This window comes from Ostrinia furnacalis, unplaced genomic scaffold (genome assembly GCF_004193835.3).
Source record: "Ostrinia furnacalis isolate ACB-3 unplaced genomic scaffold, ASM419383v2 OfSCF2709, whole genome shotgun sequence".
Taxonomy (NCBI): Eukaryota; Metazoa; Arthropoda; class Insecta; order Lepidoptera; family Crambidae; genus Ostrinia; species Ostrinia furnacalis.
Genome location: NW_021132948.1, coordinates 239,707 through 266,915, shown reverse-complemented (window position 1 = coordinate 266,915; position 27,209 = coordinate 239,707). Strand labels below are relative to the sequence as shown.

At 45.0% G+C, this 27,209-nt stretch overlaps 1 protein-coding gene across 1 annotated transcript in view; it reads right to left on the bottom strand.

Moving 5' to 3' along the window:
• Sos (Son of sevenless) overlaps nucleotides 1–27,209 on the bottom strand; it is a 59,429-nt gene that overhangs the window by 14,566 nt on the left and 17,654 nt on the right. Inside the window, exons 13-23 of the mRNA XM_028309365.1 lie at nucleotides 26,098–26,239; nucleotides 24,312–24,447; nucleotides 23,357–23,537; nucleotides 19,440–19,551; nucleotides 18,312–18,468; nucleotides 17,011–17,205; nucleotides 12,794–12,889; nucleotides 12,296–12,478; nucleotides 8,364–8,526; nucleotides 6,569–6,690; nucleotides 5,059–5,178 (exon numbers count right to left, since the gene is read on the bottom strand). Coding sequence (XP_028165166.1) covers nucleotides 5,059–5,178; nucleotides 6,569–6,690; nucleotides 8,364–8,526; nucleotides 12,296–12,478; nucleotides 12,794–12,889; nucleotides 17,011–17,205; nucleotides 18,312–18,468; nucleotides 19,440–19,551; nucleotides 23,357–23,537; nucleotides 24,312–24,447; nucleotides 26,098–26,239 — 1,607 coding nt within the window. The remainder of the gene's footprint in view (nucleotides 1–5,058; nucleotides 5,179–6,568; nucleotides 6,691–8,363; nucleotides 8,527–12,295; nucleotides 12,479–12,793; nucleotides 12,890–17,010; nucleotides 17,206–18,311; nucleotides 18,469–19,439; nucleotides 19,552–23,356; nucleotides 23,538–24,311; nucleotides 24,448–26,097; nucleotides 26,240–27,209) is intronic.

Here is a 27,209-nt window from a genome sequence, read left to right as displayed (position 1 = left end):
TTAAGTGTAACCGCAGGACCTTGGCTAAAAATGTAGAAGGAAATGGAAAAGGAAACACTAAAATAATGTTTACTATTTTGACACGAAACCTTCATTAAAAAATAATCACTTTCATTACACATACTTTTATGTACCTATGTAGGTATTCAAAATTACAATTATTACAATAACAAAATATTAATTAGGTACTAAAACAATATCTACCTAATCATTACAATAAAGTAATAAGGAACCATTTGTTCATTACAGAATCTTCTGTAGGTAGGTATTTAAAATTACAAAATAAAACTGCGCGCGCGTTGTCTCCCCCCGCCCGTCCCCTCAAGCCCTCCGCCGGCCTGGCGCGCCCATCGAATACATTTTTAGCCATTTCGTTTTGGCTAATGTGCACATTAGCCGGCTAAAGATGGAATATCACGACGCAAACTAACATGTTATCGAACTTTAGCTGCTTCTCGAAGATAAACTTAAGTTTAGCCGGCTAATCTTAAGTTTATGTTCACAACTATCTTTAGCCGTAACATATACAGGGTGTTAGGTAAATGGGTATATGAGCCGAGACCAGCCCATGTTAACATACTCATATAAATACTATAGTGGTGTCAGAAAGTCTGGGAAAGGTACCATTATTGAGTAATCAGCTGATTCAGTTTTTGTCGCCAGATTGCGTCGTGATACCCCTGAAAATTAATAGTACGACAAACTTGCGTAGATAAAACAAATAACAGAATTCATTATTATTTTCTGCCTAAAAATTTTTCTCTGAGAGGCAAAAACCTTAAGCAGTTCCCCAGGAAAATCAGTCCATCTAAAAAGATTTAGCATAAGTCAAATACTCCCTTACCTTATTTGATTCGATTTGGATAAGTAAAAGTAAACAAAGTACCTAGTCAAGAATTAATTTTACTTCATTGCCTGTAACTTACTTATTAAAATTAATTGAATAATCATTAAACTTGATAATTGATTAAGGAAAATGAGACATTGTAGGTAATCATCTAAATTTTATCATCGTAAATCACGATATTGTGTACGATGTTGATAACTAAAAAACTAAAAATACCTTAACTTAAAATAAGACACCATTGAAAAAAAACCTTAGGCATTAAAGAAACGTGTCCAACGCACTGTTTAATCTTTGAAGGACAACGAAAGGTCCTTTGTTCTCGAACAATGGGACGGCACGTGTAGCGAGAGTGAGACGCAAGACGTATCGCACGGCGGCTTTCACTTGCAAGAAAGAGTCGGAAGATCATCGCGGCGCAGGAGTAGGGAAGTGACATTGAAGGCAAAAAATCGATTAAGATTTTTCTCCTGTTCAATAATAATTCGATGAAGGATTTATTTTTTCTACAAATAATAAATTCATGTGCCATTAATTAATTTCCAATCATTAATGGAGACGACATGTGGTTGGGGTTAAGTTTTCATTTCATGATTGACTAATGAAGGTCGAGTCGTCTCGAATTAAATTTAGCTAAAACATTTCCAAAAGCATGGCAGATTACGGTTTTCTTAATTTACCAAATAAAACTGTGTTGTTAGTTTTTTTTTTCAATATCTGATTTAGACCCATCGATAGTATAAGCGATTTCAGGAAGGTAGGATCTATCAATTATTCGATAATTGATTTTAAGACATTCCTATTGATTAGTCAGAGATGGGTTTCAAACAACTTGATATTTTAATCGATTTTTTGTAATATCAATATCGATTACCGAATTTATGGAAAAAATAATGACCTCGCACTAGTTGCACCGCGCATGCGCCATGCGGCCATGTTTATTTGTTTACATTAATATTTGATCAGTTTGTTGCGATGTTTTGTTGTTCGACGTTCTGGATAATTAGATATTCAAATAGCTAAGTAATACAATGACATTATGGTGTTGAGTGGTGTTGGTGCAATAGGACTTTGTGTTTTCTTTAGTGTGATGAACGATTTATGTCCGGGAGACCTTCCGTTCCACGATACCTTGTGGCATAATGTTTTCGCGGGTGGGTGAATCGACACCACCATAACACCGAAGGGAGACCCGGAGATCCCGTTCTTGAAAATAGGATTTCACTACAAGTACCTACCCGGTCACTTGAAAGCGTGGGAAGGTAAATAAGTGAGTGGATGGATGTGATAATGTGTTGCGATTCGTTTTGTGAATTAGAGTGAAGTGTTACCCCCTGAATATCTTGGATTGCTTGCAGAGTCAATAAAAAGAGGTAAGTGAAGAATTGGTTCAAAAGTAATAATAAAAGTGGGCGGTGCCGACTCGCGTCAAAATTTGTGAATGAAATACCGTTTGACCACGTTTGACCTAGGAGGGAGTTGCGCGATCGTAGGGCTGTCCAAAAATTAAAATAATAATTATTTATTTAGTTTTGTATGGGAAAATATTATTTACTAGCGGCCGCCCGCGACTTCGTACGCGTGAATCCCGTTTTTCGCGCTAATTCCCGTTCCCGTGGGAATTTTGGGAATTCCTTTCTTAGTGCACCTCTACGGTACCTAAGCTACGTCCCTTCCAAATTTCAAGTGCCTACGTTTAGCCGTTTAGGCTGTGCGTTGATCTGTCAGTCAGTCAGTCAGTTTCTCCTTTTATATATTTAGAAGATTAAATATTACGATATCCACTTTCTGACACCACTATAGTATTTATATGAGTATGTTAACATGGGCTAGTCTCGGCTCATATACCCATTTACCTAACACCCTGTATATTTTGTATTAATATACAGGGTGTCCCGTAATGTAACGTCAAGCCGGAACTGGGTGTTGAGGCAAGTTATGCTGGTTATCAGAAAAATGTAAAAAAAAATCTATGTGGCATATTTTCAAAATAATGGGCATTTAAAAAAATTCAAAAATTTCTACTCCAGGTGACGGTCTTTTTACTCGTGTTGCCACAAATCTTCACTTTTTCCAAATTTTTTTTTTGTTATGTAACCCTGAATAATGCTTCTCTAAATTGTTATAAAAATTACAAAACCAGCTGCTCCAGCTTGGATAAAAAAAAATACATTATTCCCAAAAAAAATTTCAAAATAAAAATTTTGTCTAGTTTAAACTGACTGTACTGAAAAAAAAAATTACTACGCAAGTGTGGCATGTGACGTCATAATTTGGCGCATTTAGTAAGGATTCCAAAATGGTATAACACTTGGTAAATTCTTGCTGTAATTGTCGACAATTTTTGGTTTTTTGGAAATAATCCCGTTTTTAACTTTATCTACCTTGGTTAAAAATTATTATTCTAATGTGCCCAAAATTCAAGTTTCTGGCTTAAATGAGGTGGAGAAGCCATTTTAAAAGGTATGAGCGGGACGGAGAGGGCCATCTTACCAAGCAGGGATGTTATGGATATCCGTAACCGTAACCGAAACTATCGGATATCCGAAATAAAAAAATATCCATAACCGTAACCGAAACTGATTCAAAAGTTACGGATAGTTTCGGATAAAGGCGGAGTCTAAGGGTACAATTATTCCAAACTGCAAAACTCTATGAAATCTGCAGTATACACGCCGCAGCAGCAATGCCGCGCTGCCGATTTCATAGAGTTTTGCAGTTTGCGGTCTGCGGCCCGTCTTGGAATTGTACCTTAAATCTTAATATTTGTTACCAACTTGTCTGGCATTCCCTGGCACCATCTAATATGCCAGCCTGTTTAACCTTTATCATACATAGGTGTCGTCTTAGTTGGTACATAAAGTAGCTATGTGGGTCACGCAGCATCTTGCTATTTGAATTATACCTACATTTTTGAAATTCTAATAATTCCGTAACCGAAATTATCCGAAACTTTCGGATAATCTGAAATGATTTCATATCCGTGACCGTAACCGAAACCGGTATAATATTATTCTAATATCCGTAACCGTATCCATAACCGAAACTTCATATCCTTATTATCCCTGTTACCAAGTACAAGTGCAGGCAGAGCAGGTAGTAAAGGCGCGCGCGCACGGGTGACTTTTGTCACAGTATGTCAACTACTAATTACTGTCATGGTGACAAAAGTTTCTGTGACTGACTGTACGGTAGTCAGTCACAGAAACTTGAATTTTGGGCATATTAGAATAATAATTTTTAACCAAGGTAGATAAAGTTAAAAACGGGATTATTTCCAAAAAACCAAAAATTGTCGACAATTACAGCAAGAATTTACCAAGTGTTATACCATTTTGGAATCCTTACTAAATGCGCCAAATTATGACGTCACATGCCACACTTACGTAGTAATTTTTTTTTTCAGTACAGTCAGTTTAAACTAGACAAAAATTTTATTTTGAAATTTTTTTTGGGAATAATGTATTTTTTTTATCCAAGCTGGAGCAGCTGGTTTTGTAATTTTGATAACAATTTAGAGAAGCATTATTCAGGGTTACATAACAAAAAAAAAATTTGGAAAAAGTGAAGATTTGTGGCAACCCGAGCAAAAGGACCGTCCCCTGGAGTAGAATTTTTTGATTTTTTTTAAATGCCTATTATTTTTAAAATATGCCACATAGATTTTTTTTTATATTTTTCTGGTAACCAGCACAACTTGCCTCAACACCCAGTTCCGGCTTGACGTTACATTACGGGACACCCTGTATATGAATGTATTTATGTATATATTTTGTATTAATATATATTATAATATTTTATGTATTATATTAGACTTTTTTTTTTGTATTTGTACTATTTTGCACCGCCTACTTAAATTCTCTGTTTTGTCTAATTTTCTGGTTAGCTGGAAGAGAATGCCACGTGGCATTAAGCTCGCCTGTTGTACCACTGTTTTTTATGTGTGCAATAAAGATTGTAAATAAATAAATTATATTAGCTAGCACCCATAACACAAGCATATTAATTGCTTACTTTGGGGCTAGATGGCGCTGTGTGAGATTGTCTAAAGATATAAAAAAAAAATTATTATAAAATAACATTTCTCTGTAAACTGTTAAATAGCCAATCGTTAACCACTCACAAACTTGGGCATCTGCTTGACGGGCGGCCCGGGAATGGATTCAGCGACTCCGGGAACAACTGGTGGGAATATTAATGAACATGGCACTCACAAACTTGGGCATCTGCTTGACGGGCGGGCGCGGCTCTATTTCCAGGCTCCTGGCGTACAGGTAGTTTGTGATCTCATTGTCGTCCATACCCGGGAACGGATCCAGCGACTCCAGGAATTGCTGAAAATAGAAATAGAATTAATTATCGTTGGTTTTTATTGCAGCGGTAGGGGAAACCGAGGTGTTGTAACTAGAGATGTAAATTGACCGAATTAGACTGGTCGCGATGGTCAAAACCATAAATGATAAGTCATTTACTGGCAAATTCAGTCAATGAGGGCTATCGTTTTAGCGCTCACTAATTAGCGCCACTGTAGAGTGAGGTCCTGTCACTTGCTAGTAGCGAAGACAGTGGCGCCGGCTGGTGAGCGCTAAAGTGGTAGGAGGACTATCGCATTTGCACTCATCAAGATGGCGCCTCTCTCTCTCCCATAGATTTTGTATGGCACTACAAGCAAGTGACGTCACTATTTTGTCAACTCAATTAAACTACTTTTTTCAATTACAATGCGAACAAAAATCGTAATTTACAGGTAATTTCAAATTAATTAAGTTTTTAAGACCAGAATGAAGGGTCTTTTTAAAACAGTTGTGGTTTTGAATTATTGGGGTATGGTGTCAAACTGTCTATTGTGTAACTAGAAATGTTAATTGACCGAATCTGACCGGTCGCGATGGTCAAAAGTCAAAACCATAAATGATGAGTCATTTACTGGCAAATTCAGTCAATTTGACTCAAATATTACCGGACTACCTTTTAGGTACCCAATTTATATGCAATTTTCAATGAAGGAACTTCATTTTTTATTATATTAAGAGAGAATAAGATGTCATCAAAGTTAACGTGCGCGGCGATGCGACATTAACTATAATAAATCATTACAAAACACTTTTTTATTTCAAATAAGATGTTGTAGACTTTTATCAATCACAAAATCTAAGAAAAAACTTCAAAATGTAAACAGAAAAACGATTACTGAAAACAAATTGACCGTTTATGACCAGTTTTTGACCAATTTGACCGTGAATGACGGTCAGTAAAGTTCAGCCGTTTTAGTAATTTTCAACACTATCCAGGATACCCTACAAGTTTGTCGGCGTGATTAATATACATATCAACACAAAATTACAGCTCTCTAGTGCCAATAGTTTATTTTTTTAGTCCGTTATGTTTAATATCAAAAAATATTGGACACATATATTTTTATATGTCAATCTAACAAATAATTACATAGTTATGGTGCGTTGAAGTTTCGCACGACGTCACAACGTGCGGCACTTTTATGCACGCATTGACGTCACGGGCCTCTTCTTATAAACTTTGGCGCGCTTTATCTCTTTTAATTTTCATTAGTTCGAAAAAGTGAAAAATACGTGTAGAGTATTTTTTGATAAGTTAACTGACGGACTAATTAAAACTCTTGCTTTTTGACCCAGGAAACATCCCTATAGTTTCCAAGCAAAACCTTAAGAATGTAACACAAAGACTTAAGAATGTAACACGACTCACCCTTGTCTTCGGCTCGATGGTGAGGCAGTAGGGCTGGTTCTGGTACTGCTGGATCTCTCCGGTAATCTCCGCTACTTTTCTCCGCTTCGAGAAGTTTATTAACTCCGAGTTGGGCAGGTAGTCTGAGGGCAAAGTTAGCGTTGTTACAATGATTTTTTGTCTTATCTGCAACGGGGCGTCTTAGCTAGCTCAGTCTGACACCCCGCTGTTCAGTACTAAGTCCCAGTTCGCCTTCTGCGATGAGGGATGTGTACCTATCCAGGATGCCTACAGGGATATTCGACCAAGGAAACGCACAATCAATAACACAATGGCACTTATAATTCAAGTTCCACAATAGTTTACTTATTCTAGTTTCACTGACTCTAAATTACTATTATTTAATAATGAGCAAGTTTACAAGTACTTTACAAGTTATATCACAATTTACTAATTACAACGAGAGGAATGACGACGCGCCCGGTTCGCGTCCCGAAACTAGTTTACGTATCCGCGAGAGGGGCGGCGCCCTGTGCGAGGTTTAGCGAGTGTTAGTTTGGATACTTATAACTAGGGGGGTAGGACGTGGTCCAATTAGCTCGAGCCAGGGACCGAAGCCTCAATAGTGAGCGCGACCACAGGGGAAAGGCGTTGGACCTACGGGGCGAGGGGGTGTGAAGTTCAGGAAGGGTGGCAGCAGGATTGCTACCGCGGGTTCGGGATGAGTATCACATGCACTACTCGGTAAGGACGAGAATAGGCAGCTATCAACGATAGAACGTTTCAACAGCAACACGAAGCTTTATGGCTCCGCGGAGGTAAACGAGGTATCGAGTCAAGCCAAGTTAGTGGGAACAGTGTGGGTAGCAATTCGCTAGGGACTCTGTGCAATGCAACCGAGGGAACAATAGACGCGCGCGCGATCGTCTGGCTGTTACGATGGCTCCCGAGCGAATGCTAGGCGCCCGCGGTCGCCGCCGTCTCTTATATTAGCTCGGTCCGTGCGGCGTGCGGCCGCGCAGCCGTAGGGTTGTCAAAATCTCTGCGCTCGGTGCTGTCGCTGCTGTCGATGCGTCGCGGGGCGCATGTGTGAGAACGGTATACAGGGTGTTAGGTAAATAGGTATATGAGCTGACACTAGCCCATGTTAACATGGGCATATAAATGGTATGGTGAAGTCAGAAAATTGATATCATCATTTTAATTTTTTAAATTTTCATACAAAGTAAATTTTATAAAATCCGATTTGTATGAAAAATAAAATAATTAAAATGAAGATATCAATTTTCTGACTTCACCATACCATTTCATATAAATGTCATTTCATAAAAACCATGTTAACATGGGCTAGTGTCGTCTCATATACCCATTTACCTAACACCCTGTAGATCTATAGACGAAATGTGTGAGAACGGTGTACAGAAGTCACTCGGGTTTGCATACAACTGGGAAAGAAAGAGAGAAAGGGAAAAAGAGATAGGGAGATAAAAGAGAGAGAGAGAGGGAAAGAGGGAAGTGAGAAAGTGAAAAAGAGATAGGTAGAGGAAGGAGAGAGAGAGGGAAAGAGTGGAAAGAGAGGGGAAAAGAGAAGAGAGAAAGAGATAGGGTGAGGAAAGAGAGAGGGAGGAGAAAGAGAGAAGAGAGAGTAGAGAGAGGGAGGGAAAGAGATAGAGGTAGATATGGAGGAAAAGAGAGGGAAAGGGAGACGAGGGAAAGAAAAAGGGAAAGATGGGGGATGGGAAGAGAGAGGGAAAGAGAGGGGGAAAGAGAGAAAAGAGAGCAAGATATCCCATTTCAAGAGGTCCCATTTCCTTACCCAGGTTGCCTTCTTCTATGTGCAGGATATTGGTCAGGTACATTCCGAGAAAAGGCACGCACGGCGGGTTGATGCTGCGTAGCCTCTCCTGGTAGCGCCGGAAATGGTCCGAATTCAGCTCCCGGAAGCCTTCGAGCTCGCGGATTAGACGTGGCGGGACCAGCTGTTAATGAGAATCAATTTTAATACTTATTACAGCTTTATAAAGCACAAGTTTCAAGTTCAGTTCCTGAGGGCCTTTAGCTTGCGGATGAAACGGGACGGGAACAGCTGCGAATAATTCAATTCAATGAGGGCTATCGTTTTAGCGCTCACCAGTTAGCGCCACTGTAGAGTAAGGTCCTGTCACTTGCTAGTAGCGAAGACAGTGGCACCAACTGGTGAGCGCTAAAGTGGTAGGAGGACTATCGCATTTGCACTCATCAAGATGGCGCCACTGTAGAGTAAGGTCCTGTCAATCGCCAGGGGTGCCAACTGTTAAGTATAAAAACGATAGCCCTCATTGGCCGCTGGACTATTGTAGTGGACCCATTCTAAACACATGCATTTTCAGCCTAATTCGAACGGGTAATTAAAAAAAAAACTATAACGCCAAAAATAAAAAATACGTTTAGTAGTGAACTTAAAGCGGATTTAAATTTATCTAGCATGTTGTATCGTGATGTATGAGGCAGAAATCTGTCTAAGAACCTGTACACCTTGAGTTTTGGCAACAGCAGAATTCTTTCAGGTTTCGTGGAACCACTTACCTGGAAAGTAGCCTAGTGCCAGTTTTCACCATCAATCCCTAATTTTTAAGTGACCCTTTTGAAAACAGAACTCCTGTTATGTGTTACCACAGGGGTCACTTAAAAATTAGGCATTGATGGTGAAAACGGGCATAGTACTCTTTTAAGTTGTAGAGGTCTCGTAGAGCGACGCACACTTCTAGGAACTGAAAGACTAGCTACGCCCACATGAGAGAGAGATAGAGAGAGGAGAGGGGAGAGAGAGAGGGAGAGAAAGGGAGAGTGATAGAGGGAAAGAGAGGAAGAGATAGGGAGAGAGGGAGGATGAAGGAGAGGCAGTGAGAGGCAGATGGAGCGAGAGGGAGGAAGAGGGAGAGGGGGGAAAGAGGGGAGAGAGGGACAGGGAGGGAGAGAGAGGGAGAGAGAGGGAGTGAGAGGGGAGGGTGAGGGAGAGGCAATGAGAGGCAGAGAGGTAGCGAGAGGGAGGAAAAGGGAGAGGGGGGAGAGGGGGGAGAGGGGAGAGAGGGACAGGGAGGGAGAGAGAGGGAGAGAGAGGGAGAGAGAGGGAGTGAGAGGGGAGGGTGAGGGAGAGGCAGTGAGAGGGGAGGGTGAGGGAGAGGCAGTGAGAGGCAGAGAGGGAGCGAGAGGGAGGAAGAGGGAGAGGGGGAAAGAGGGGAGAGAGGGACAGGGAGGGAGAAAGAGGGAGAGAGGTGGCTTTTAGAAGAGGAAGAAAGAGGGAAAGAGGGAGGGAGAGAAAGGGAGAGGCAGAGCGAGATTGTGAGAGAGGGAGGAGAGGGAGGGAGAGAGAAAGAGAGAGGCGAGAGAAAGAGAGGGAGGAGAGAAAGAGTTGCTTTCAGCTGAGAAAGGTGGATTTTGAGGTCCCGCAGAACAATGCATACTCGCACCTTCACGCTTCATTTGGGACGTGTACAAGAGCCCTGGAAAGGGCCTAAGTTGGTACTGAATAAAAGCTATCTCCTATAAGTTACTTGGCTATTTCTATTCTGTTCTCACCTGGAAAGTGGCTTTCAGTCTATGTACAGAGGCGCTCCCGCAAGCCGCTACCACTGCTAGCACTCCGTTGAAGTTGTTGAGGTCTCGTAGAGCGACGCACACTTCTAGGAACCGACAGACCACGCCCACCCGTTCTTGAGAGAGGGAGGGAGAGGGAAAAAGAGAGAGGAGAGAGGGGAGAGAGAGAGGGAGCGAGGTGGAGTGAGAGAGAGGTAGGGAGAGAGGGAGAGAGAAGGAGGAAGAGGTAGAGAGAAAGGAGAGTGAGGGAGAGAGGAGAAAGAGAAGGAGAGAGGGAGGGAGAGAGGGAGAGAAAGGAGAGAGAGGATGAAGATAGAAGAGAGGGGGAGATAGGAGAAAGTTGTTTCAGGTTATCTTGGCCACACATAGCCCACTCGCTCGTTCAACTCACCTATTTCTATCTTAAGCACATAAGTATGGAGCGTCTTACCTGGAAAGTTGCCTTCAGTCTATGTACAGAAGCGCTCCCACAAGCCGCTACCACTGCTAGCACTCCGTTGAAGTTGTTGAGGTCTCGCAGAGCAATGCACACTCGCTCCTATAAGTTACTTGGCTATTTCTATTCTGTTCTCACCTGGAAAGTGGCTTTCAGTCTATGTACAGAGGCGCTCCCACAAGCCGCTACCACTGCTAGCACTCCGTTGAAGTTGTTGAGGTCTCGCAGAGCCACGCACACTTCTAGGAACCGGCAGACCACGCCCACCCGTTCTTCTAGGCAACTACTTTGTTGAGAGAGAGAAAGGGAGAGAGAGAGAGGGAATAGCATGACGCTCACCTCTAGGAACCGGCAGAGCACTCCCACCCGTAGAGGGTGAGAGAGCAGAGAGAGAGGAGAGAGCGAGGGGGTGAGTGAGAGGAGAGAGAGAGGGAGGGAGAGGGGGAGAGAGAGAGCGAGATGAGAGAGAGAGGGAGAGAGATGTAGGGAGCGAGAGAGAGAAGAGAGGGAGAAAGAGATGAGAGAAAAGGACAGAAAGAGGAGAGGGAGAGGAGATAGAGGGAAAGAGAGTTGGTTTTCGGTGTGAAAGGTGTCTTTTCAACCGACTTCAAAAAGGAGGAGGTTCTCAATTCGACCCGTATGTTTTTTTTTTTTTTTTTTTTTATGTTTGTTACGCGATAACTCCGCCAATTATGAACCGATTTGAACAAATCTTTTTTCGGCGTATAGGTAATACCTCAAGGGTGGTCCCATTTAAATTTAATAATAAAAAAAACAACCCCCAAGGGTGGAAAATCGGGGATGAACTTTTTTATACGCAATATCTCCGCCGATTATAAACCAATTTGAACGATAATTTTTTTGTTGAATAGGTATTATCAAAAGGGTGGTTTCATGCGAATTTGAAGAAAATATTTCACCCCCAAGGGTGGAAAATTGGGGATGAACTTTTTTATACGCAATATCTCCGCCGATTATGAACCAATTTATTTTGTAGGGAATATTATTTTACACTAGACATGAAGAATATGGTCTCAATGTACTGCCTACCTTCAGTGGTAACATCAAGGTAATAATTAGTTAACTAAAAAGCAAGAAATAAGTAAAATTTTATAAAAAAAAATAAAACCGACTCCAAAAAACCTACACTAAAAAGTAGAAAAATAATTACTAATTACCTACTTATTTATTAGGACGAATTATTAATATTTATGTAGGTATACCATGATTGATACTTTTGGAGTCGGTGCAGGCAAACTTTACATTTTCATAATCTTGGCACCGACTCCAGAAGTATCAATCATGGTATACCTACATAAATATTAATAATTCGTCCTAATAAATAAGTAGGTAATTAGTAATTATTTTTCTACTTTTTAGTGTAGGTTTTTTGGAGTCGGTTTTATTTTTTTTTATAAAATTTTACTTATTGGGGTCTCGCCTCTCCAAGCACGCTCGCTCCTGTAAGGCTACACCTAGCCCATTCGTTCCTATAAGTAACTGTCCTATTTCTATGCTGTTCTCACCTGGAAGGCAGCTTATAATGGGTATAGTCCAGGATCTTTGGTCCTAAGCACGAGGCTCTAGAGGTCTATATTGTTACAAAGTGTCTAATCTCAGTATGATTGCGCCAGCATCTCTCACCACTCCTTGCTGTAGGTTATACACCTCGCTCGCTCGCTTGCTCTTCTAAGTTACTCTCCCGTCTATGCTACGCTGTTTTATGTTATTCTCACCTGGAAAGTGGCTTTCAGTCTATGTACAGAGGCGCTCCCACAAGCCGCTACCACTGCTAGGACTCCGTTGAAGTTGTTGAGGTCTCGCAGAGCCACGCACACTTCTAGGAACCGGCAGACCACGCCCACCCGTTCCTCTAAGTTTTCGCTCTCCACTATCCATTTTTCCATCCATCTCGTGAACTGGGAATAAATACACTCATATTATTTATGGGGATTCTAATCACAGATTTATTATACTGGCGTTAGATTGACAATAGATTTAGTAGTGGGCCCAAAAAAGTACCCTAGTGTACCCATTGTGTACTCTTTGACACATGAAGATAGACATAATACACTGAACTGTCCCACCCGTGACATTGACAGGGGGCGCCACCGTCAATACCGGGTCGCTGGTTCCGTTTTTTGCCATGTTGGAAACTATATAGTTGAACGATGGTGGCGTCCCCCTGTCAATAAGTTTGGTGGGACAGTTCAGTTTAGGTTCTATGTACTCACATTGGTGGTATGTTTGATGATTTTCAACAGGTTTGGACTGGACTTCTCCTTGTCTTTCTTCGTCCACACCGCGCCCACCAGCTCTGATGGTCGCACCTGGTTTGTAAGAAAACACAATTTAAATATCTTTTTAAAATCTAAAATCTAACCAATAGGGTAGGCAGTTGACACTGTATGGGCGAGGAGCTGTAATCAATCCGATGCTGTCAGATTTATTCTATGATGATGGATACTATAGGAACTTTTTAGGTTTTTGGTCCTTCGAGCCGGATTACCTGTCGGTACAGTGTGAACTCGAGCAGCGTGAGTTGCCTGGTCAACTCAAGCGGGTGCAGCGTGAGCGGGTGCCAGCTGTGCCGGGTCGGCTCTCTGTATTACTTTTGGTCCTTCGAGCCAGACACGCACCTGTCTGTACAGCGTGAGTTGCCTGGCCAGCTCAAGCGGATGCAGCATAAGCGGTGATGGATACTATAGGAACTTTTTTTAAAGTTTTTGGTTACCTGTCGGTATAGTGTAAACTCGAGCAGCGTCAATTGTCTCGCCAACTCAAGAGGGTGTAGCGTGAGCGGGTGCCAGTTGTCGGCTCGGCGGGGTGTCGCAGCGTGCGGGCACCTGTATTGTTGGTCCTTCGAGCCGGATTACCTGTCTGTATAGAGTGAACTCGAGCAGCGTGAGTTGTCTCGCTAACTCAAGAGGGTGTAGCGTGAGCGGGTGCCAGTTGTGTTTGGTCGGCTCGGCGGGGTGTCTCTATTAGTTTCTGGTCCTTCTAGCCGGATTACCTGGCAATTTAGAGTGCAGTTTTGGTCCTTCGAGCCGGATTACCTGTCAACTTGCGAGTGCAGTTTTGGTCTTCCGAGCCGGATACGCACCTGTCTGTATAGAGTGAACTCGAGCAGCGTCAATTGTCTCGCCAATTCCAACGGATGTAGCGTGAGCGGGTGCCAGCTGTGCCAGGTCGGCTCTCTGTATTAGTTTCTGGTCCTTCGAGCCGGATTACCTGTCTGTACAGCGTGAACTCGAGCAGCGTCAATTGTCTCGCCAACTCCAACGGATGTAGCGTGAGCGGGTGCCAGTTGTGTTTGGTCGGCTCGGCGGGGTGTCTGTATTAGTTTCTGGTCCTTCGAGCCGGATTACCTGTAGGTATAGAGTGAACTCGAGCGGGTGCAGTGTGAGTCGTGATGGATACTATAGGAACTATTTTTAGGTTTTTGGTCCTTCAAGCCGGATACCTGTCTTCTTCCTACACAGCGTCGGTCCAAAACTCCGCCACAAGAATGGCGTTGTCAGTAGCTTACCTGTCGGTATAGAGTGAACTCGAGCAGCGTCAATTGTCTCGCCAATTCCAACGGATGTAGCGTGAGCGGGTGCCAGTTGTGTTTGGTCGGCTCGGCGGGGTGGCTGTATTAGTTTCTGGTCCTTCGAGCCGGATTACCTGGCAATTTAGAGTGCAGTTTTGGTCCTTCGAGCCGGATTACCTGGCAATTTAGAGTGCAGTTTTGGTCCTTCGAGCCGGATTACCTGTCAACTTGCGAGTGCAGTTTTGGTCCTTCGAGCCGGATTACCTGGCAATTTGGAGTGCAGTTTTGGTCCTTCGAGCCGGATTACCTGTCTATAGAGCGTAAACTCGAGCAGCGTCAATTGTCTCGCCAACTCCAACGGATGTAGCGTGAGCGGGTGCCAGTTGTGTTTGGTCGGCTCGGCGGGGTGTCGCAGCGTGCGGGCACCTGTGTCGTTGGTCCTTCGAGCCGGATTACCTGTCTGTAGAGCGTGAACTCGAGCAGCGTCAATTGTCTCGCTAACTAGAACGGGTGCAGCGTGAGCGGTGTGATGGATACTATAGGAACTTTTTTGGGTTGTTGGTCCTTCGAGCCGGATATCTGTCTTCTTCCTACACAGCGTCGGCCCAAAACTCCGCCACAAGAATGGCGTTGTCAGTAGCTTACCTGTCGGTATAGAGTGAACTCGAGCAGCGTCAATTGTCTCGCCAATTCCAACGGATGTAGCGTGAGCGGGTGCCAGTTGTGCCTGTATTATTGTTGGTCCTTCGAGCCGGATTACCTGTCTGTAGAGCGTGAACTCGAGCAGCGTTAATTGTCTCGCCAATTCAAGAGGGTGTAGCGTGAGCGGGTGCCAGTTGTGTTTGGTCGGCTCGGCGGGGTGGCGCAGGGTCCGCGGGGGAGCGCGGTCAAACACCCAGGATACGCGCTAGCTAGACCTATATCTCACCATCCTTTAGCGAATCCTTGATTTGTGGTGGTTAACAGCTACATACATTTTTGGTCCTCCGAGCCGGATCAGGTCGGGACAGAAACTAACTACCTACCGAGCGCAAAGTCCCAGACCCATTCCCGTCTTCTAGTAATTCATCCGCTGCTATCAGATTTGTTGTTCTAATGATGGATGCTAAGGGAAATCCACATGGTCCTTCGAGCCGGATTACCTGTCTGTACAGCGTGAACTCGAGCAGCGTCAATTGTCTCGCCAATTCCAACGGATCGTGAGCGGGTGCCAGTTGTGTTTGGTCGGCTTGGCGGGGTGGCTGTATTACTTTCTGGTCCTTCGAGCCGGATACCTGTCTTCTTCCTACACAGCGTCGGCCCAAAACTCCGCCACAAGAATGGCGTTGTCAGTAGCTTACCTGTCGGTATAGAGTGAACTCGAGCAGCGTCAATTGTCTCGCCAATTCCAACGGATGTAGCGTGAGCGGGTGCCAGTTGTGTTTGGTCGGCTTGGCGGGGTGGCTGTATTACTTTCTGGTCCTTCGAGCCGGATACCTGTCTTTTTCCTACACAGCGTCGGCCCAAAACTCCGCCACAAGAATGGCGTTGTCAGTAGCTTACCTGTCGGTATAGTGAACTCGAGCAGCGTCAATTGTCTCGCCAATTCCAACGGATGTAGCGTGAGCGGGTGCCAGTTGTGTCTGGTTGGCTCGGCGGGGTGCCTGTATTAGTTTCTGGTCCTTCTAGCCGGATTACCTGGCAATTTGGAGTGCAGTTTTGGTCCTTCGAGCCGGATTACCTGTCAACTTGCGAGTGCAGTTTTGGTCTTCCGAGCCGGATACGCACTTGCCTATACAGCGTGAACTCGAGCAGCGTCAATTGTCTCGCTAACTCCAACGGATGTAGCGTGAGCGGGTGCCAGTTGTGTCTGGTCGGCTCGGCGGGGTGTCGCAGGGTGCGGGCACCTGTATCGTTGGTCCTTCGAGCCGGATTACCTGTCTATAGAGCGTGAACTCGAGCAGCGTCAATTGTCTCGCCAATTCTAACGGATGTAGCGTGAGCGGGTGCCAGTTGTGTTTGGTCGGCTCGGCGGGGTGGCGTAGGGTGCACGGCACCTGTATCGTTGGTCCTTCGAGCCGGATTACCTGTCTATACAGCGTTAATTCGAGCAGCGTCAATTGTCTCGCTAACTCGAGCGGGTGTAGCGTGAGCGGGTGTCAGTTGTGTTTGGTCGGCTCGGCGGGGTGTCTCTATTAGTTTCTGGTCCTTCGAGCCAGATTTCCTGGCGGTATAGAGTGAACTCGAGCGGGTGCAGTGTGAGTCGTGATGGATACTATAGGAACTTTTTTAGGTTTTTGGTCCTTCGAGCCGGATTACCTGTCTGTAGAGCGTAAACTCGAGCAGCGTCAATTGTCTCGCCAATTCCAACGGATGTAGCGTGAGCGGGTGCCAGTTGTGTTTGGTCGGCTCGGCGGGGTGTCGCAGCGTGCGGGCACCTGTGTCGTTGGTCCTTCGAGCCGGATACCTGTCTTCTTGTCGTGTCGACAGCAAACCTACACAGCGTCAGCCCAAAACTCCGCCACAAGAATGGCGTTGTCAGTAGCTTACCTGTCGGTATAGAGTGAACTCGAGCAGCGTCAATTGTCTCGCTAACTCGAGCGGGTGTAGCGTGAGCGGGTGCCAGTTGTGTTTGGTCGGCTCGGCGGTGTGGGGAGTGCGGGCACCTGTATTGTTGGTCCTTCGAGCTGGATTACCTGTCTGTACAGCGCTAGATCAATTTTAAGCATCCTTTAGCGAATCCTTGATTTGTGGTGGTTAACAGCTACATACATTTTTGGTCCTCCGAGCCGGATCAGGTCGGGACAGAAACTAACTCCCTACCGAGCGCAAAGTCCCAGACCCATTCCCGTCTTCTAGTAATTGATTCGCTGCTATCAGATTTGTTGTTCTAATGATGGATGCTAAGGGAAATCCACATGGTCCTTCGAGCCGGATTACCTGTCTATACAGGGTAAACTCGAGCAGCGTGAGTTGCCTGGCCAACTCCAACGGATGTAGCGTGAGCGGGTGCCAGTTGTGTTTGGTCGGCTCAGCGGGGTGGCGCAGGGTCCGCGGCGGCGCGCGGTCAAACACCCACGAAACGCTGGAGACTGAGACGATGGAACCCGTCTCCCATTCCATGTTCTGGCCGCTCTGGAAAAACAGTTGTTGATTAACCCACAAATGTTGATAGATATTAAAACTATTTTAGGGTAAGATCGTTTAGGCGCGATTAGTCCAATTCGCAAATAGTCCAATAGTGAAAAAATTACAAATTCGCGATTAGTCGAATTATCTTTGAATAACCTCTTTATTTTTTTCATTTTGGATAACCTTTTATGTTGGACTAATTACGAATTGAACCAATCGCGAATTGGACTAATCGCGAATTTGTAGTTTTAAAATTTCTTTATTGACACAAATACATGATAGCAAGTGAATAACAAAGATAAAGTACATTCCTACAACTTTAACATTCGCTAAAAGCTAATCTTACCAGGCTACAAGCGCCTCCAAATTTCCGCGAATTGTAAATTTTTCACGATTGGACCAGTTATGGTGCGCTTCCTAGCCCAGCAGAATAAAAATCAATGGATGTAAATGGAAATATTGCTTTTAACTTGAACACTGTTAGACGTCTATTATCAAAAAGAAAGCCAGTCGATACACGCTTTGGCAAAAGCCAACGGGGAGGATATGTCAGAATCCACAGTATGTTGTTGTTGTCTGGGAATATATCTCGGGTCAGGACCATATTTTGACCAAAAAGGCCTAAAAAGACACTGCCTCGACAATTCCTCAAATAACAGGTTCCTGAACTGCTTTATAAACTTATGGCTTCCACCGCAACTTTAGGGTATTTCCGACTGGTCGCGTTCAGATGAATGAACTTGTTAAATGCAATGGTGAACTTAAATGAATTTTCTACCAGTTTCTTATGAAGAATTTACAGATTTTTGTGATGGCTGGAAATATCTCATTCTCATTACTTTCTGAACACCCCTCGTAAAGACTTACCTTCCTCTGCAGCGTCTTCAGCACGCTCTGCACCCACTTCCTCATGGGCTTGCCGTCCACGCACTCCAGGAAGCCTGCAGTCGCCCCGGGAGCCCCTCCCTTCCCTTGCAGTCGCCCTGGGAGCTCCCTGAGGTCCTAACGTCTTCTGTAGTCGCCTTAGGAGCCCCCTGAGGTCCTCCCTTCCCCTCCATTCACCCTGGGAGTCCCCTAAAGTCCTGACATCCCCTCCCTTCCCTTCTTACCTTCCTCTGCAACGTCTTCAGCACGCTCTGCACCCACTTCCGCATGGGTTTGCCGTCGACGCACTCCAGGAAGCCTCGTAAACGCTCCAGGAGCGCCGGCTCGCGCTCGAAGTCGTAGAAGTGCTGGTCCACCCAGTGGCGGAGCACGTTGATTACCCTGGAATGTGGGAGATCAATGTTAGGGTAGGGAGGACTTTTATTACCCTAAGGGCTGTTTTTTTCTTATTTTACCATCGTCGGATAACTTTTAACTGAAAAATAAACTTATCATTTTCTTATTATCTTAAAAATGGGTGAATATCGATGTTTATTATCCTAAAAGGGGGAATGTTAGGGTAGGGGAGAAAAGCACCGCCTAAGCAGGGGTTTTGACGTAGAATGTGCACTTCGCAAAATGCGCACTTTTCTACAAACGGGACTATTCCCACCGCTTCACCTGTGTAGCCAGGTTCTACAGCTTGACCACCATAAAAACCCAACCAATGAAGGTCAAGTTTGTCCCGGGGGAAAGTTAAACTGTCAAATTAATCAGAAGAACATAGGAGGAGTTCGAAATTGAGGATCGACTTCTCTCCGTTGCAAAGCGGATGACAGGTGACAAAGGTTTAGTAACCTTTATGAAAAGATATGCACCACGGACAATAAACATCAATTGTATCAAAACGTAACAATTAACCTAGAAATTAGCACGGCACTAAAGAAATATATTCAAAACTGCCACGCGGTCTCGTGCTAGATGGGCGTCTTAAAGGCCACCTTCTATCAACGGGAGCGCGTGGTAAGTAACTTGCTTCTGAATGTATGTAACTTCCTACTTTTTTACTTTTAAACCGGCAGACAGTGGTGACTGAGTTTGTTGCGGCGCTTCTTCTCAGCACTTGCCAAATGTTTGTCTCGAAGCGCTGGTAGGGCAAAAAAAGAATGAGACATGTATAGGCTCCTTAAGAGCATTTGACGTTTTGCAAGAACTAATTTAATTAGTCTAAACAAATAAAGATAATTTTGATTTTGATTTTGAAATTAAGGGGGCCTATCTTATGAGCTATTAGCTACCTGCCAATAATACTTTTAAAAACAAGAACAGAAAGAGAAACAACAATTCTACCTAATACCGGTTCTATGACTCACCTAAACTTGACCGGTTGCTGGAATTCTTTCCGGTACCTCTTCCAGTCTTCCCTCGCGGTGTTTTTGCTCAGTTTCTCCGCATCGCTGCTCGCCGCCGACTCTATGCTCTCCGCTGGGAATAGACAAGGGTCATAGTTAGCATTTATGTTTATTTGTATTGAGAAAACTAGGTTTACAATTATTAATACAAAAATCTAGTCTACTACTTACAAAATACATTATATCTAATGGATATTGGATATGCATGTCGGATTATGTAAAATAAAATGGTGGTATTCGATAACGATACTCGTTATTTTATTTAACAGCAACGGTATTATTTGTTTCAATAATCCTTGGAGTTGTCTGTTGTATCTGTCAGTGGTGGTCAACATGGCCACGGTAATAATATCATACAGTATTGTAACTTCATATAAACAGACGAAACGAGAACTTTCTTTCGAAATTCAAATCTCAGTATGCGCTCGGTATGCAAAAGTCGGGGGTGTCGCGAATGTGCCGAATGGACGTCGGTGGCAGTGTTAAAAATGACAAAACTGATTGAATTTGACTGACCTTCATTTACGGTCAAATTGGTCAAAAACTAGTCAAATTGTCATTTTCAGTCAGTTTGATTTGAAATGAAAATTATATTGTATTAAACCACCTTTTGCCCACGACTTTGCCCGCCCGAAATTAAAGTAACAGATCATTATGATTATTAAAGTTTCAAAATTATTTAAGTAGTTTTTATTAAATTAAATCTACTAATCACAAAACAACACACATTTTTAACCTATTCTATTCACAAAGTTTTTTGTTTGTCTAACTAAATAAAAAAATACAATCACAAAACTAGATAGAAATTCTAAGTAGGCAGATGTAATTAATGGGTAATGTAGGTGGGCAGCCCTATCGCATGTTGTCATACTGTGACGTACCTACCGCGCGACTGTTGACATTTATTTCAAAAATATGGCCGAGTTGGAATACTGTATAGATAGTATTACCGTGACATGGCGGACATTAACGACGAAAATGTGGATTGAAATCCCTTTGAATCTGCGACATGCATATTTCTATTACTGGTTTTCGACTTATTACAATATGGAATTTTGTGCTTGGGTTTGAATCAAGTTCTGGGCGTCCTTTCAATTACATAACTAAGAAAACTCGATTTAATATCACACATCCAGATTGTGGTTTTTGATCTACGACTTAAAATGAATCGAATTTTAATGAATATCAAATTAACGTTGCTAAAGTCCGGTCGCCGAGCAGATAGAATTTCGTCCAATGACCCCAAGCTACCCATCCTTATCGCTCGCGCGTAATTATATTGCTGTCGCGACTGTGCGACGGGCGCCCGCATTGAGTGTGCGAGAGTGAATCCAAGGAGTGAATGAAGTATTATTTGCTGAGAATTTTTTCTTATCCACAACGAGGAAGCTGTGCTGTGAGCCTGTACGTCATCTGATGGTAAGTGATGATCAGGCCGAAGGTGGAAGCGAGCTTCACCCGGAATCCTCAACCACGGAGGAACTGGCTATCTTAATTCTAACTGCCGGAACACAACAATGCTGTTAACATTGTTGTTATGGCGACAGAATTAGATAAGATTTTGGTAGCTAGCTAGGCGGACTCTAAACAAGCCCTACCACCAACCTAACCGAACAGAAAAATCTGCCCCCACTGGGAATCGAACCCGGGACCTCTGCGTCTGAAGCAGGTGGTCTTACCACTAGACCACAGAAGCGGGTAATCAAATGTCAATTCTTAACTATGTCTATAGAATATCTTCATCATCGCCTACATAATACACAACACACATTAACCTATTATACTTTACCTAATTGCAAGTCTAGATCAATGTCCAGGATGGACGAGTTCGGACTGATGTCCTTTTTCGGCGTCTTGGTCCGGGGGGCTTGCGTGCACAAACATTGTTATGGTTACCACTATGTTAGTTAGGTGAAAATTATTGTTATTTAGCGTTAAAAACAATTTATACATAGATGAGAAGTTGACCAATAAATGTAGACAGATATGTATCAAAATTCATCATATTACATTTGCAATATTCATTCATTTTTAAAAAAATCAACTAAGTAATTGCTTGAGTAGATCGGGGGCAAGCAGAACATTCTGACGAGGTTCAGAATCACGTGAAGCGGAGCGGAAAGTTAAAGAGAGGAAGTTCGCAACCTATTTTCCGCGTATGGATAAACACACTCCGTTACATCTCTCCGCTCCGCTACCTTTTTCCACTCTGCTCCGCTAAACAAGTAGCTATAGCTTCTACCCCCCTTATTTCTGCAGCCATCAAACCGCTACATCTCTCCGCTCCACTATTTATCTCCTCTTCACTCCGCTACTTGTCTCCTCTCCATTCCACTACATGTCTCCGCTCCGCTCCGCTACTCACCGGGCCGGGGCGCGTCGTACACGTCGCTCGGCTCCGCTACAGTCTCCGCTCCGCTCCAGTCTCCGCTCCGCTACAGTCTCCGCTCCGCTCCGCTACTCACCGGGCCGGGGCGCGTCGTACACGTCGCTCGGCTCCGCTACAGTCTCCGCTCCGCTCCAGTCTCCGCTCCGCTCCGCTACAGTCTCCGCTCCGCTCCGCTACTCACCGGGCCGGGGCGCGTCGTACACGTCGCTCGGCTCCGCTCCAGTCTCCGCTCCGCTAGTCTCCGCTTCATCTCCGCTCCGCTCAGCTACTCACCGGGCCGGGGCGCGTCGTACACGTCGCTGGGCTCGGGATGTGTCTCCACTCGGCTCCGCTACAGTCTCCGCTCCGCTCCAGTCTCCGCTCCGCTCCGCTACAGTCTCCGCTCCGCTCCGCTACTCACCGGGCCGGGGCGCGTCGTACACGTCGCTCGGCTCCGCTCCAGTCTCCGCTCCGCTAGTCTCCGCTTCCTCTCCGCTCCGCTCAGCTACTCACCGGGCCGGGGCGCGTCGTACACGTCGCTGGGCTCGGGATGTGTCTCCACTCCGCTCCGCTACAGTCTCCGCTCCGCTCCGCTACTCACCGGGCCGGGGCGCGTCGTACACGTCGCTCGGCTCCGCTCCAGTCTCCGCTCCGCTAGTCTCCACTCCGCTCCGCTTCGTCTCCGCTACAGTCTCCGCTCCGCTCCGCTACTCACCGGGCCGCGGCGCGTCGTAGACCTCGCTGGGCTCGGGTATGTGGAAGCGCTCGATGAGCAGCTCGAGCAGCTCGGCCGGCTCCGCTCCGCTACAGTCTCCGCTCCGCTCCGCTACTCACCGGGCCGCGGCGCGTCGTAGACCTCGCTGGGCTCCGGTATGTGGAAGCGCTCGATGAGCAGCTCGAGCAGCTCGGCCGGCGAGCAGAAGGAGCGGTAGGTGGTGAGGAACGTCCTTATCAGGTTCAGGTCTTATCATGTAGAACGGAGCAACATATTATACCTGTATTATTATAGCCTAGTTGTACCTTGTGTGTTCCTTTTCTTTCTGTTCTTATCTTTGGTGTGCAATAAAGTGTATTTATTATTATTATATTATGACTGACAGACTATGGAAAACACTGTCTGCCACTCTGCTCCTCACACTTTCTCGCTCCGCTCCGCTAACCCACTTCACTACCTTTCGTCGCTCCGCTACAACACTCCGTTAACTCACTCTGCCTCACTACTCCGCTTCACTCCCTCGCTCCGCTATCCCACTCCGCTAAACAAGCAGCTAAGGGCGTCTACACCCTCATTTCTGCAGGCATCATACCGCTACGTCTCCGCTCCGCTACGTCTCCTCTCCACTCCGCTACAGTCTCCGCTCCGCTCCGCTACAGTCTCCGCTCCGCTCCGCTACTTATCTCCGCTCCGCTACCCCACTCGCTTTGCTAGACAAGTAGCCTTGTTGTCCACCCTCCTATTGCTGCAACCATCATACCGTCACATCTCTCCGCTCCGCTCTCCGCTACTCACCGGGCCGCGGCGCGTCGTACACGTCGCTGGGCTCGGGTATGTGGAAGCGCTCGATGAGCAGCTCGAGCAGCTCGGCCGGCGAGCAGAACGAGCGGTAGGTGGTGAGGAAGGTTCGGACCAGGTTGAGATCCGCGTAGATGTGGTAGGTTAGACGCTCAACCAACTTCAGGAGTGTTGCTCCCTGAGGAACACCCAATAAAGTTATAGCAGTTAAATCCACAAAGTGAACCGACCACTTCATAAGTTGTGGATGCTTATAATAGTAGCTAGTATAAACTAAAACGTTTATTTTATTTGTATAGAGAAAAAACAACAGTGTCTAGACTAGGGATGTTATGGATATGTAGTTTCGGTTATGGATACGGTTCGTTCGTCGTTTTCAGCCAAATGACGTCGACTGCTGGACAAAGGCCTCCCTCAAGGTTTTCCACAATGAACGGTCCTGCGCTGCCCGCATCCAGGCTCTTCCCGCGACCTTCACCAGATCGTCGGTCCACCTAGTAGGAGGCCTGCCCACGCTACGTCTTCCAGCCCGTGGTCATCACTCGAGAACTTTTCTGCCCCAACGGCCATCGTCTCTACGAGCTATGTGCCCCGCCCACTGCCACTTGATTTTAGCAATTCTGCGAGCTATGTCGGTTACTTTGGTTCTCCTACGGATCTCCTCATTTCTGATTCGATCACGCAGGGAAACTCCGAGCATAGCCCGCTCCATCGCCCTTTGGGTGACCTTGAGCCTTCTTATGAGGCCCATAGTAAGGGATACGGTTACGGATATTTTTTTATTTCGGATATTCGAAAGTTTCGATTATGGTTACGGATATCCATAACATCACTGGTCTGGACAAGAGGATTTCAGACACTATTTAATCAAAGATGTAACGGTTAAATATAATTATGTAAAAAATAAAGGTGGCAGGAAGGCGCTTTTATTAAATTCTAAACAAAATCTCACCTTAATAAGCGGCGGCGCGTTGTTCCTCTGCGGTTCTTCCAACATTATATTGTCTGGCGAGTCCGGTACCGCAAACCGGTACAACGACACCGGCGGCAGTTGCAGCGGATGCCGCTTCTCTAGGTCTAGGAGGATGCTGGAAGAGAAGGTAGTAAATTGTGACGTAGTAGTAAGACAATATATAAAGCAATGTATCTAATATTTGAGAGATCAGTAATAAATCATATTCAATACGAGTAACATCTTTAATTAGCCTCGTCCCGTCCTTACAAAATAAGTGTTTATTTATTAAAGTACACAAACAGTGAACAATAAACTATACTTCGTTTCAGCCAAATGACGTCCACTGCTGGACAAAGGCCTCCCCCAAGGCTTTTCATAACAACCGGTCCTGCACTGCCCGCATCTAGGCTCTTCACCAGATCGTCGGTCCACCTAGTAGGAGGCCTGCCCACTATTAGCTCTACTAATTTATAGCCTGACCATCAACAACAAAAATCGTGGAACCTAAGTGGTCGCATAATTAGCTCTACTTGCGAATATGTATTGCGAAAAACTAATCGAAATATGGGTAACAGAAATAGAAAACGTCAATGTGTAAACATGACATAATTTTCGGGTTTGTAAGAAACGTGTTGGTCCTTCGAGCCGGATATTACACTAGTACCTTTCAAGGCTTTGGTCGAGCATAACCTATAAGTTTTTCAGCTAATGGATCATGGTCCTTCGAGCCGGATACTGCGAGTTACTTGTCGAGGCTTCCAGCGAGCATAGACTTGCGGAACCTTGTTAGTTGGATATCGCACTAGTCCTACCTGTCAAGACTTCGATCCAGCATGGGCTTGGTATTCAGCATGACGAGGTCGCACATCCAGTGTCACTTTTTGCAACTTTCACTAAATCGTCAGTCCACTGAGTGGGAGGCCTGCCTATACTTACTTATTCTTACATTAGTTTCTAGGTCTATTGTGTGCAACATGGTCCTTCGAGCCGGATATCGTACCTGTCAAGACTTCGGTCTAGCATGGGCTTAGCAGCATGACGAGGTCACACATCCAGTGTCGCTTCTCTGTGCAGAAGTCACACGATAGTAACACGGCGCCTATCATTCTTATAATTATCTAGTGTTGTATAACTTACACTTAAGTCATTTAGCATGACTCCCTTCAGATACTTCCCTAAAACATCGGTCCATCGAGTGGGAGGCTTGTCTAAACTTACTTTTCCTACATCAGTTTCTACAGTGTGCAACATGGTCCTTCGAGCCGGATACCACGAACCGTTTATTGTTGAAATCCTTGTGGGAGGACTGTCTAGGCTACGTTTTCCGGTCTGTACTCTGTAGCTACTCATTTTTGCCATTGTGGCAATTAGATTCTCTGTTGGTCCTTCGAGCCGGATATCGTACCTGTCAAAACTTCGATCCAGCATGGGCTTGATATTCAGCATGACGAGGTCGCACATCCAGTGTCGCTTCTTAGCGACTTAATCGTCGGTCGATCGGGTGGAAGGCCTGCTTACACTACGTTTTCCGGTCACTTTTGCCGTTGAGGCGGCATTCGTTTCTAAAGTGTGTTCGAAGGACCATGTTGGTCCTGCGAGCCGGATATCCTACCTGTCAAGACTCCGATCCAGCATGACGAGGTCGCACATCCAGTGTTGCTTCTTAGCGACCTTCACCAAATCGTCGGTCCATCGGGTGGGAAGCCTGCCTATACCGACTTATTCCTACATTAGTTTCTAGTTCTATTGTGTGCAACATGGTCCTTTGAGCCGGATATCGTACCTGTCAAGACTCCGGTCCAGCATGGGTTTAGTATTCAGCATAACCAGGTCACACATCCAGTGTCGCTTCTCTGCACAGGAGCCGCACGATAGTAACACGGCGGCGCCGGCGCGAGGACATAGCTCGATGAGGTGGCGGTTGTCTGTGGATGTTTGCAAAGGTAAGTACAAAGGATCAAATAAATTATTTCAAACATAAAAAAATGTTGAGATGGGAATTTAACACATAATATTATACTTTCTATAGTCTGGTCCGTGAGCACGTAGAATTTTGTCCAATGACCTCAAGCTACCCATCCTTATCGCTCGCGCGTAATTATGTTGCTGTCGCGCTCGCACACTCACTGCGGGCGCCCGTCGCACAGTCGCGACAGCAATATAATTACGCGCGAGCGATAAGAATGGGTAGCTTGGGGTCATTGGACAAAATTCTATGTGCTCACGGACCGGGCTTTACATTCCATCATCAGGTTCATTTTTAGTCTTACATTGCAAAAAATTGAGGGCTCTAATTTACTAAAGAAATCATCACCATTTCACTGTGAGTCCAATGATTTCCATAATGGCCGGTTAGTAGCGGCCTGTATCCAGCGCCTTTATGCTACCTTTATGAGGTCGTCGGTCTACCTTGTGGGCCGACGCTGTGCTTTCCGGTACGCGGCCTCCACTCCAGAACCTTGCTGCCACATCGGCCGTCAGTTCTGCGTACTATGTGCCACTTTAGCTTGGTAATCCGTCGGGCTATGCAGCGACTTTAGTTCGTTTACGGATCTTCTCATTTCTGATTCGATCTCGTAAAGAAACTTTCATAGTTAATTTCAGTTATTCAAATAATAATATACTCAACATCAAATAAATCGCACCTTCCGCGACGCGAACTTTAAAGATTTTCTTTTGACACAATCATGATGCCTCAACAATATTGGTGTTATTTGAAAGCCCCATAAATATCCTTAAAGAGAAACACATTTAATTTCTTAATAAATGACTGACATATACCATAAATGTGACTTGAAAAGAGACCTCACTTTGGGCTCACCTCTGGGATCAATTAGACCAATTTTTATGGTTATAAAACCAAATAATGGTCTCACGTATAGGGATATTCCGATA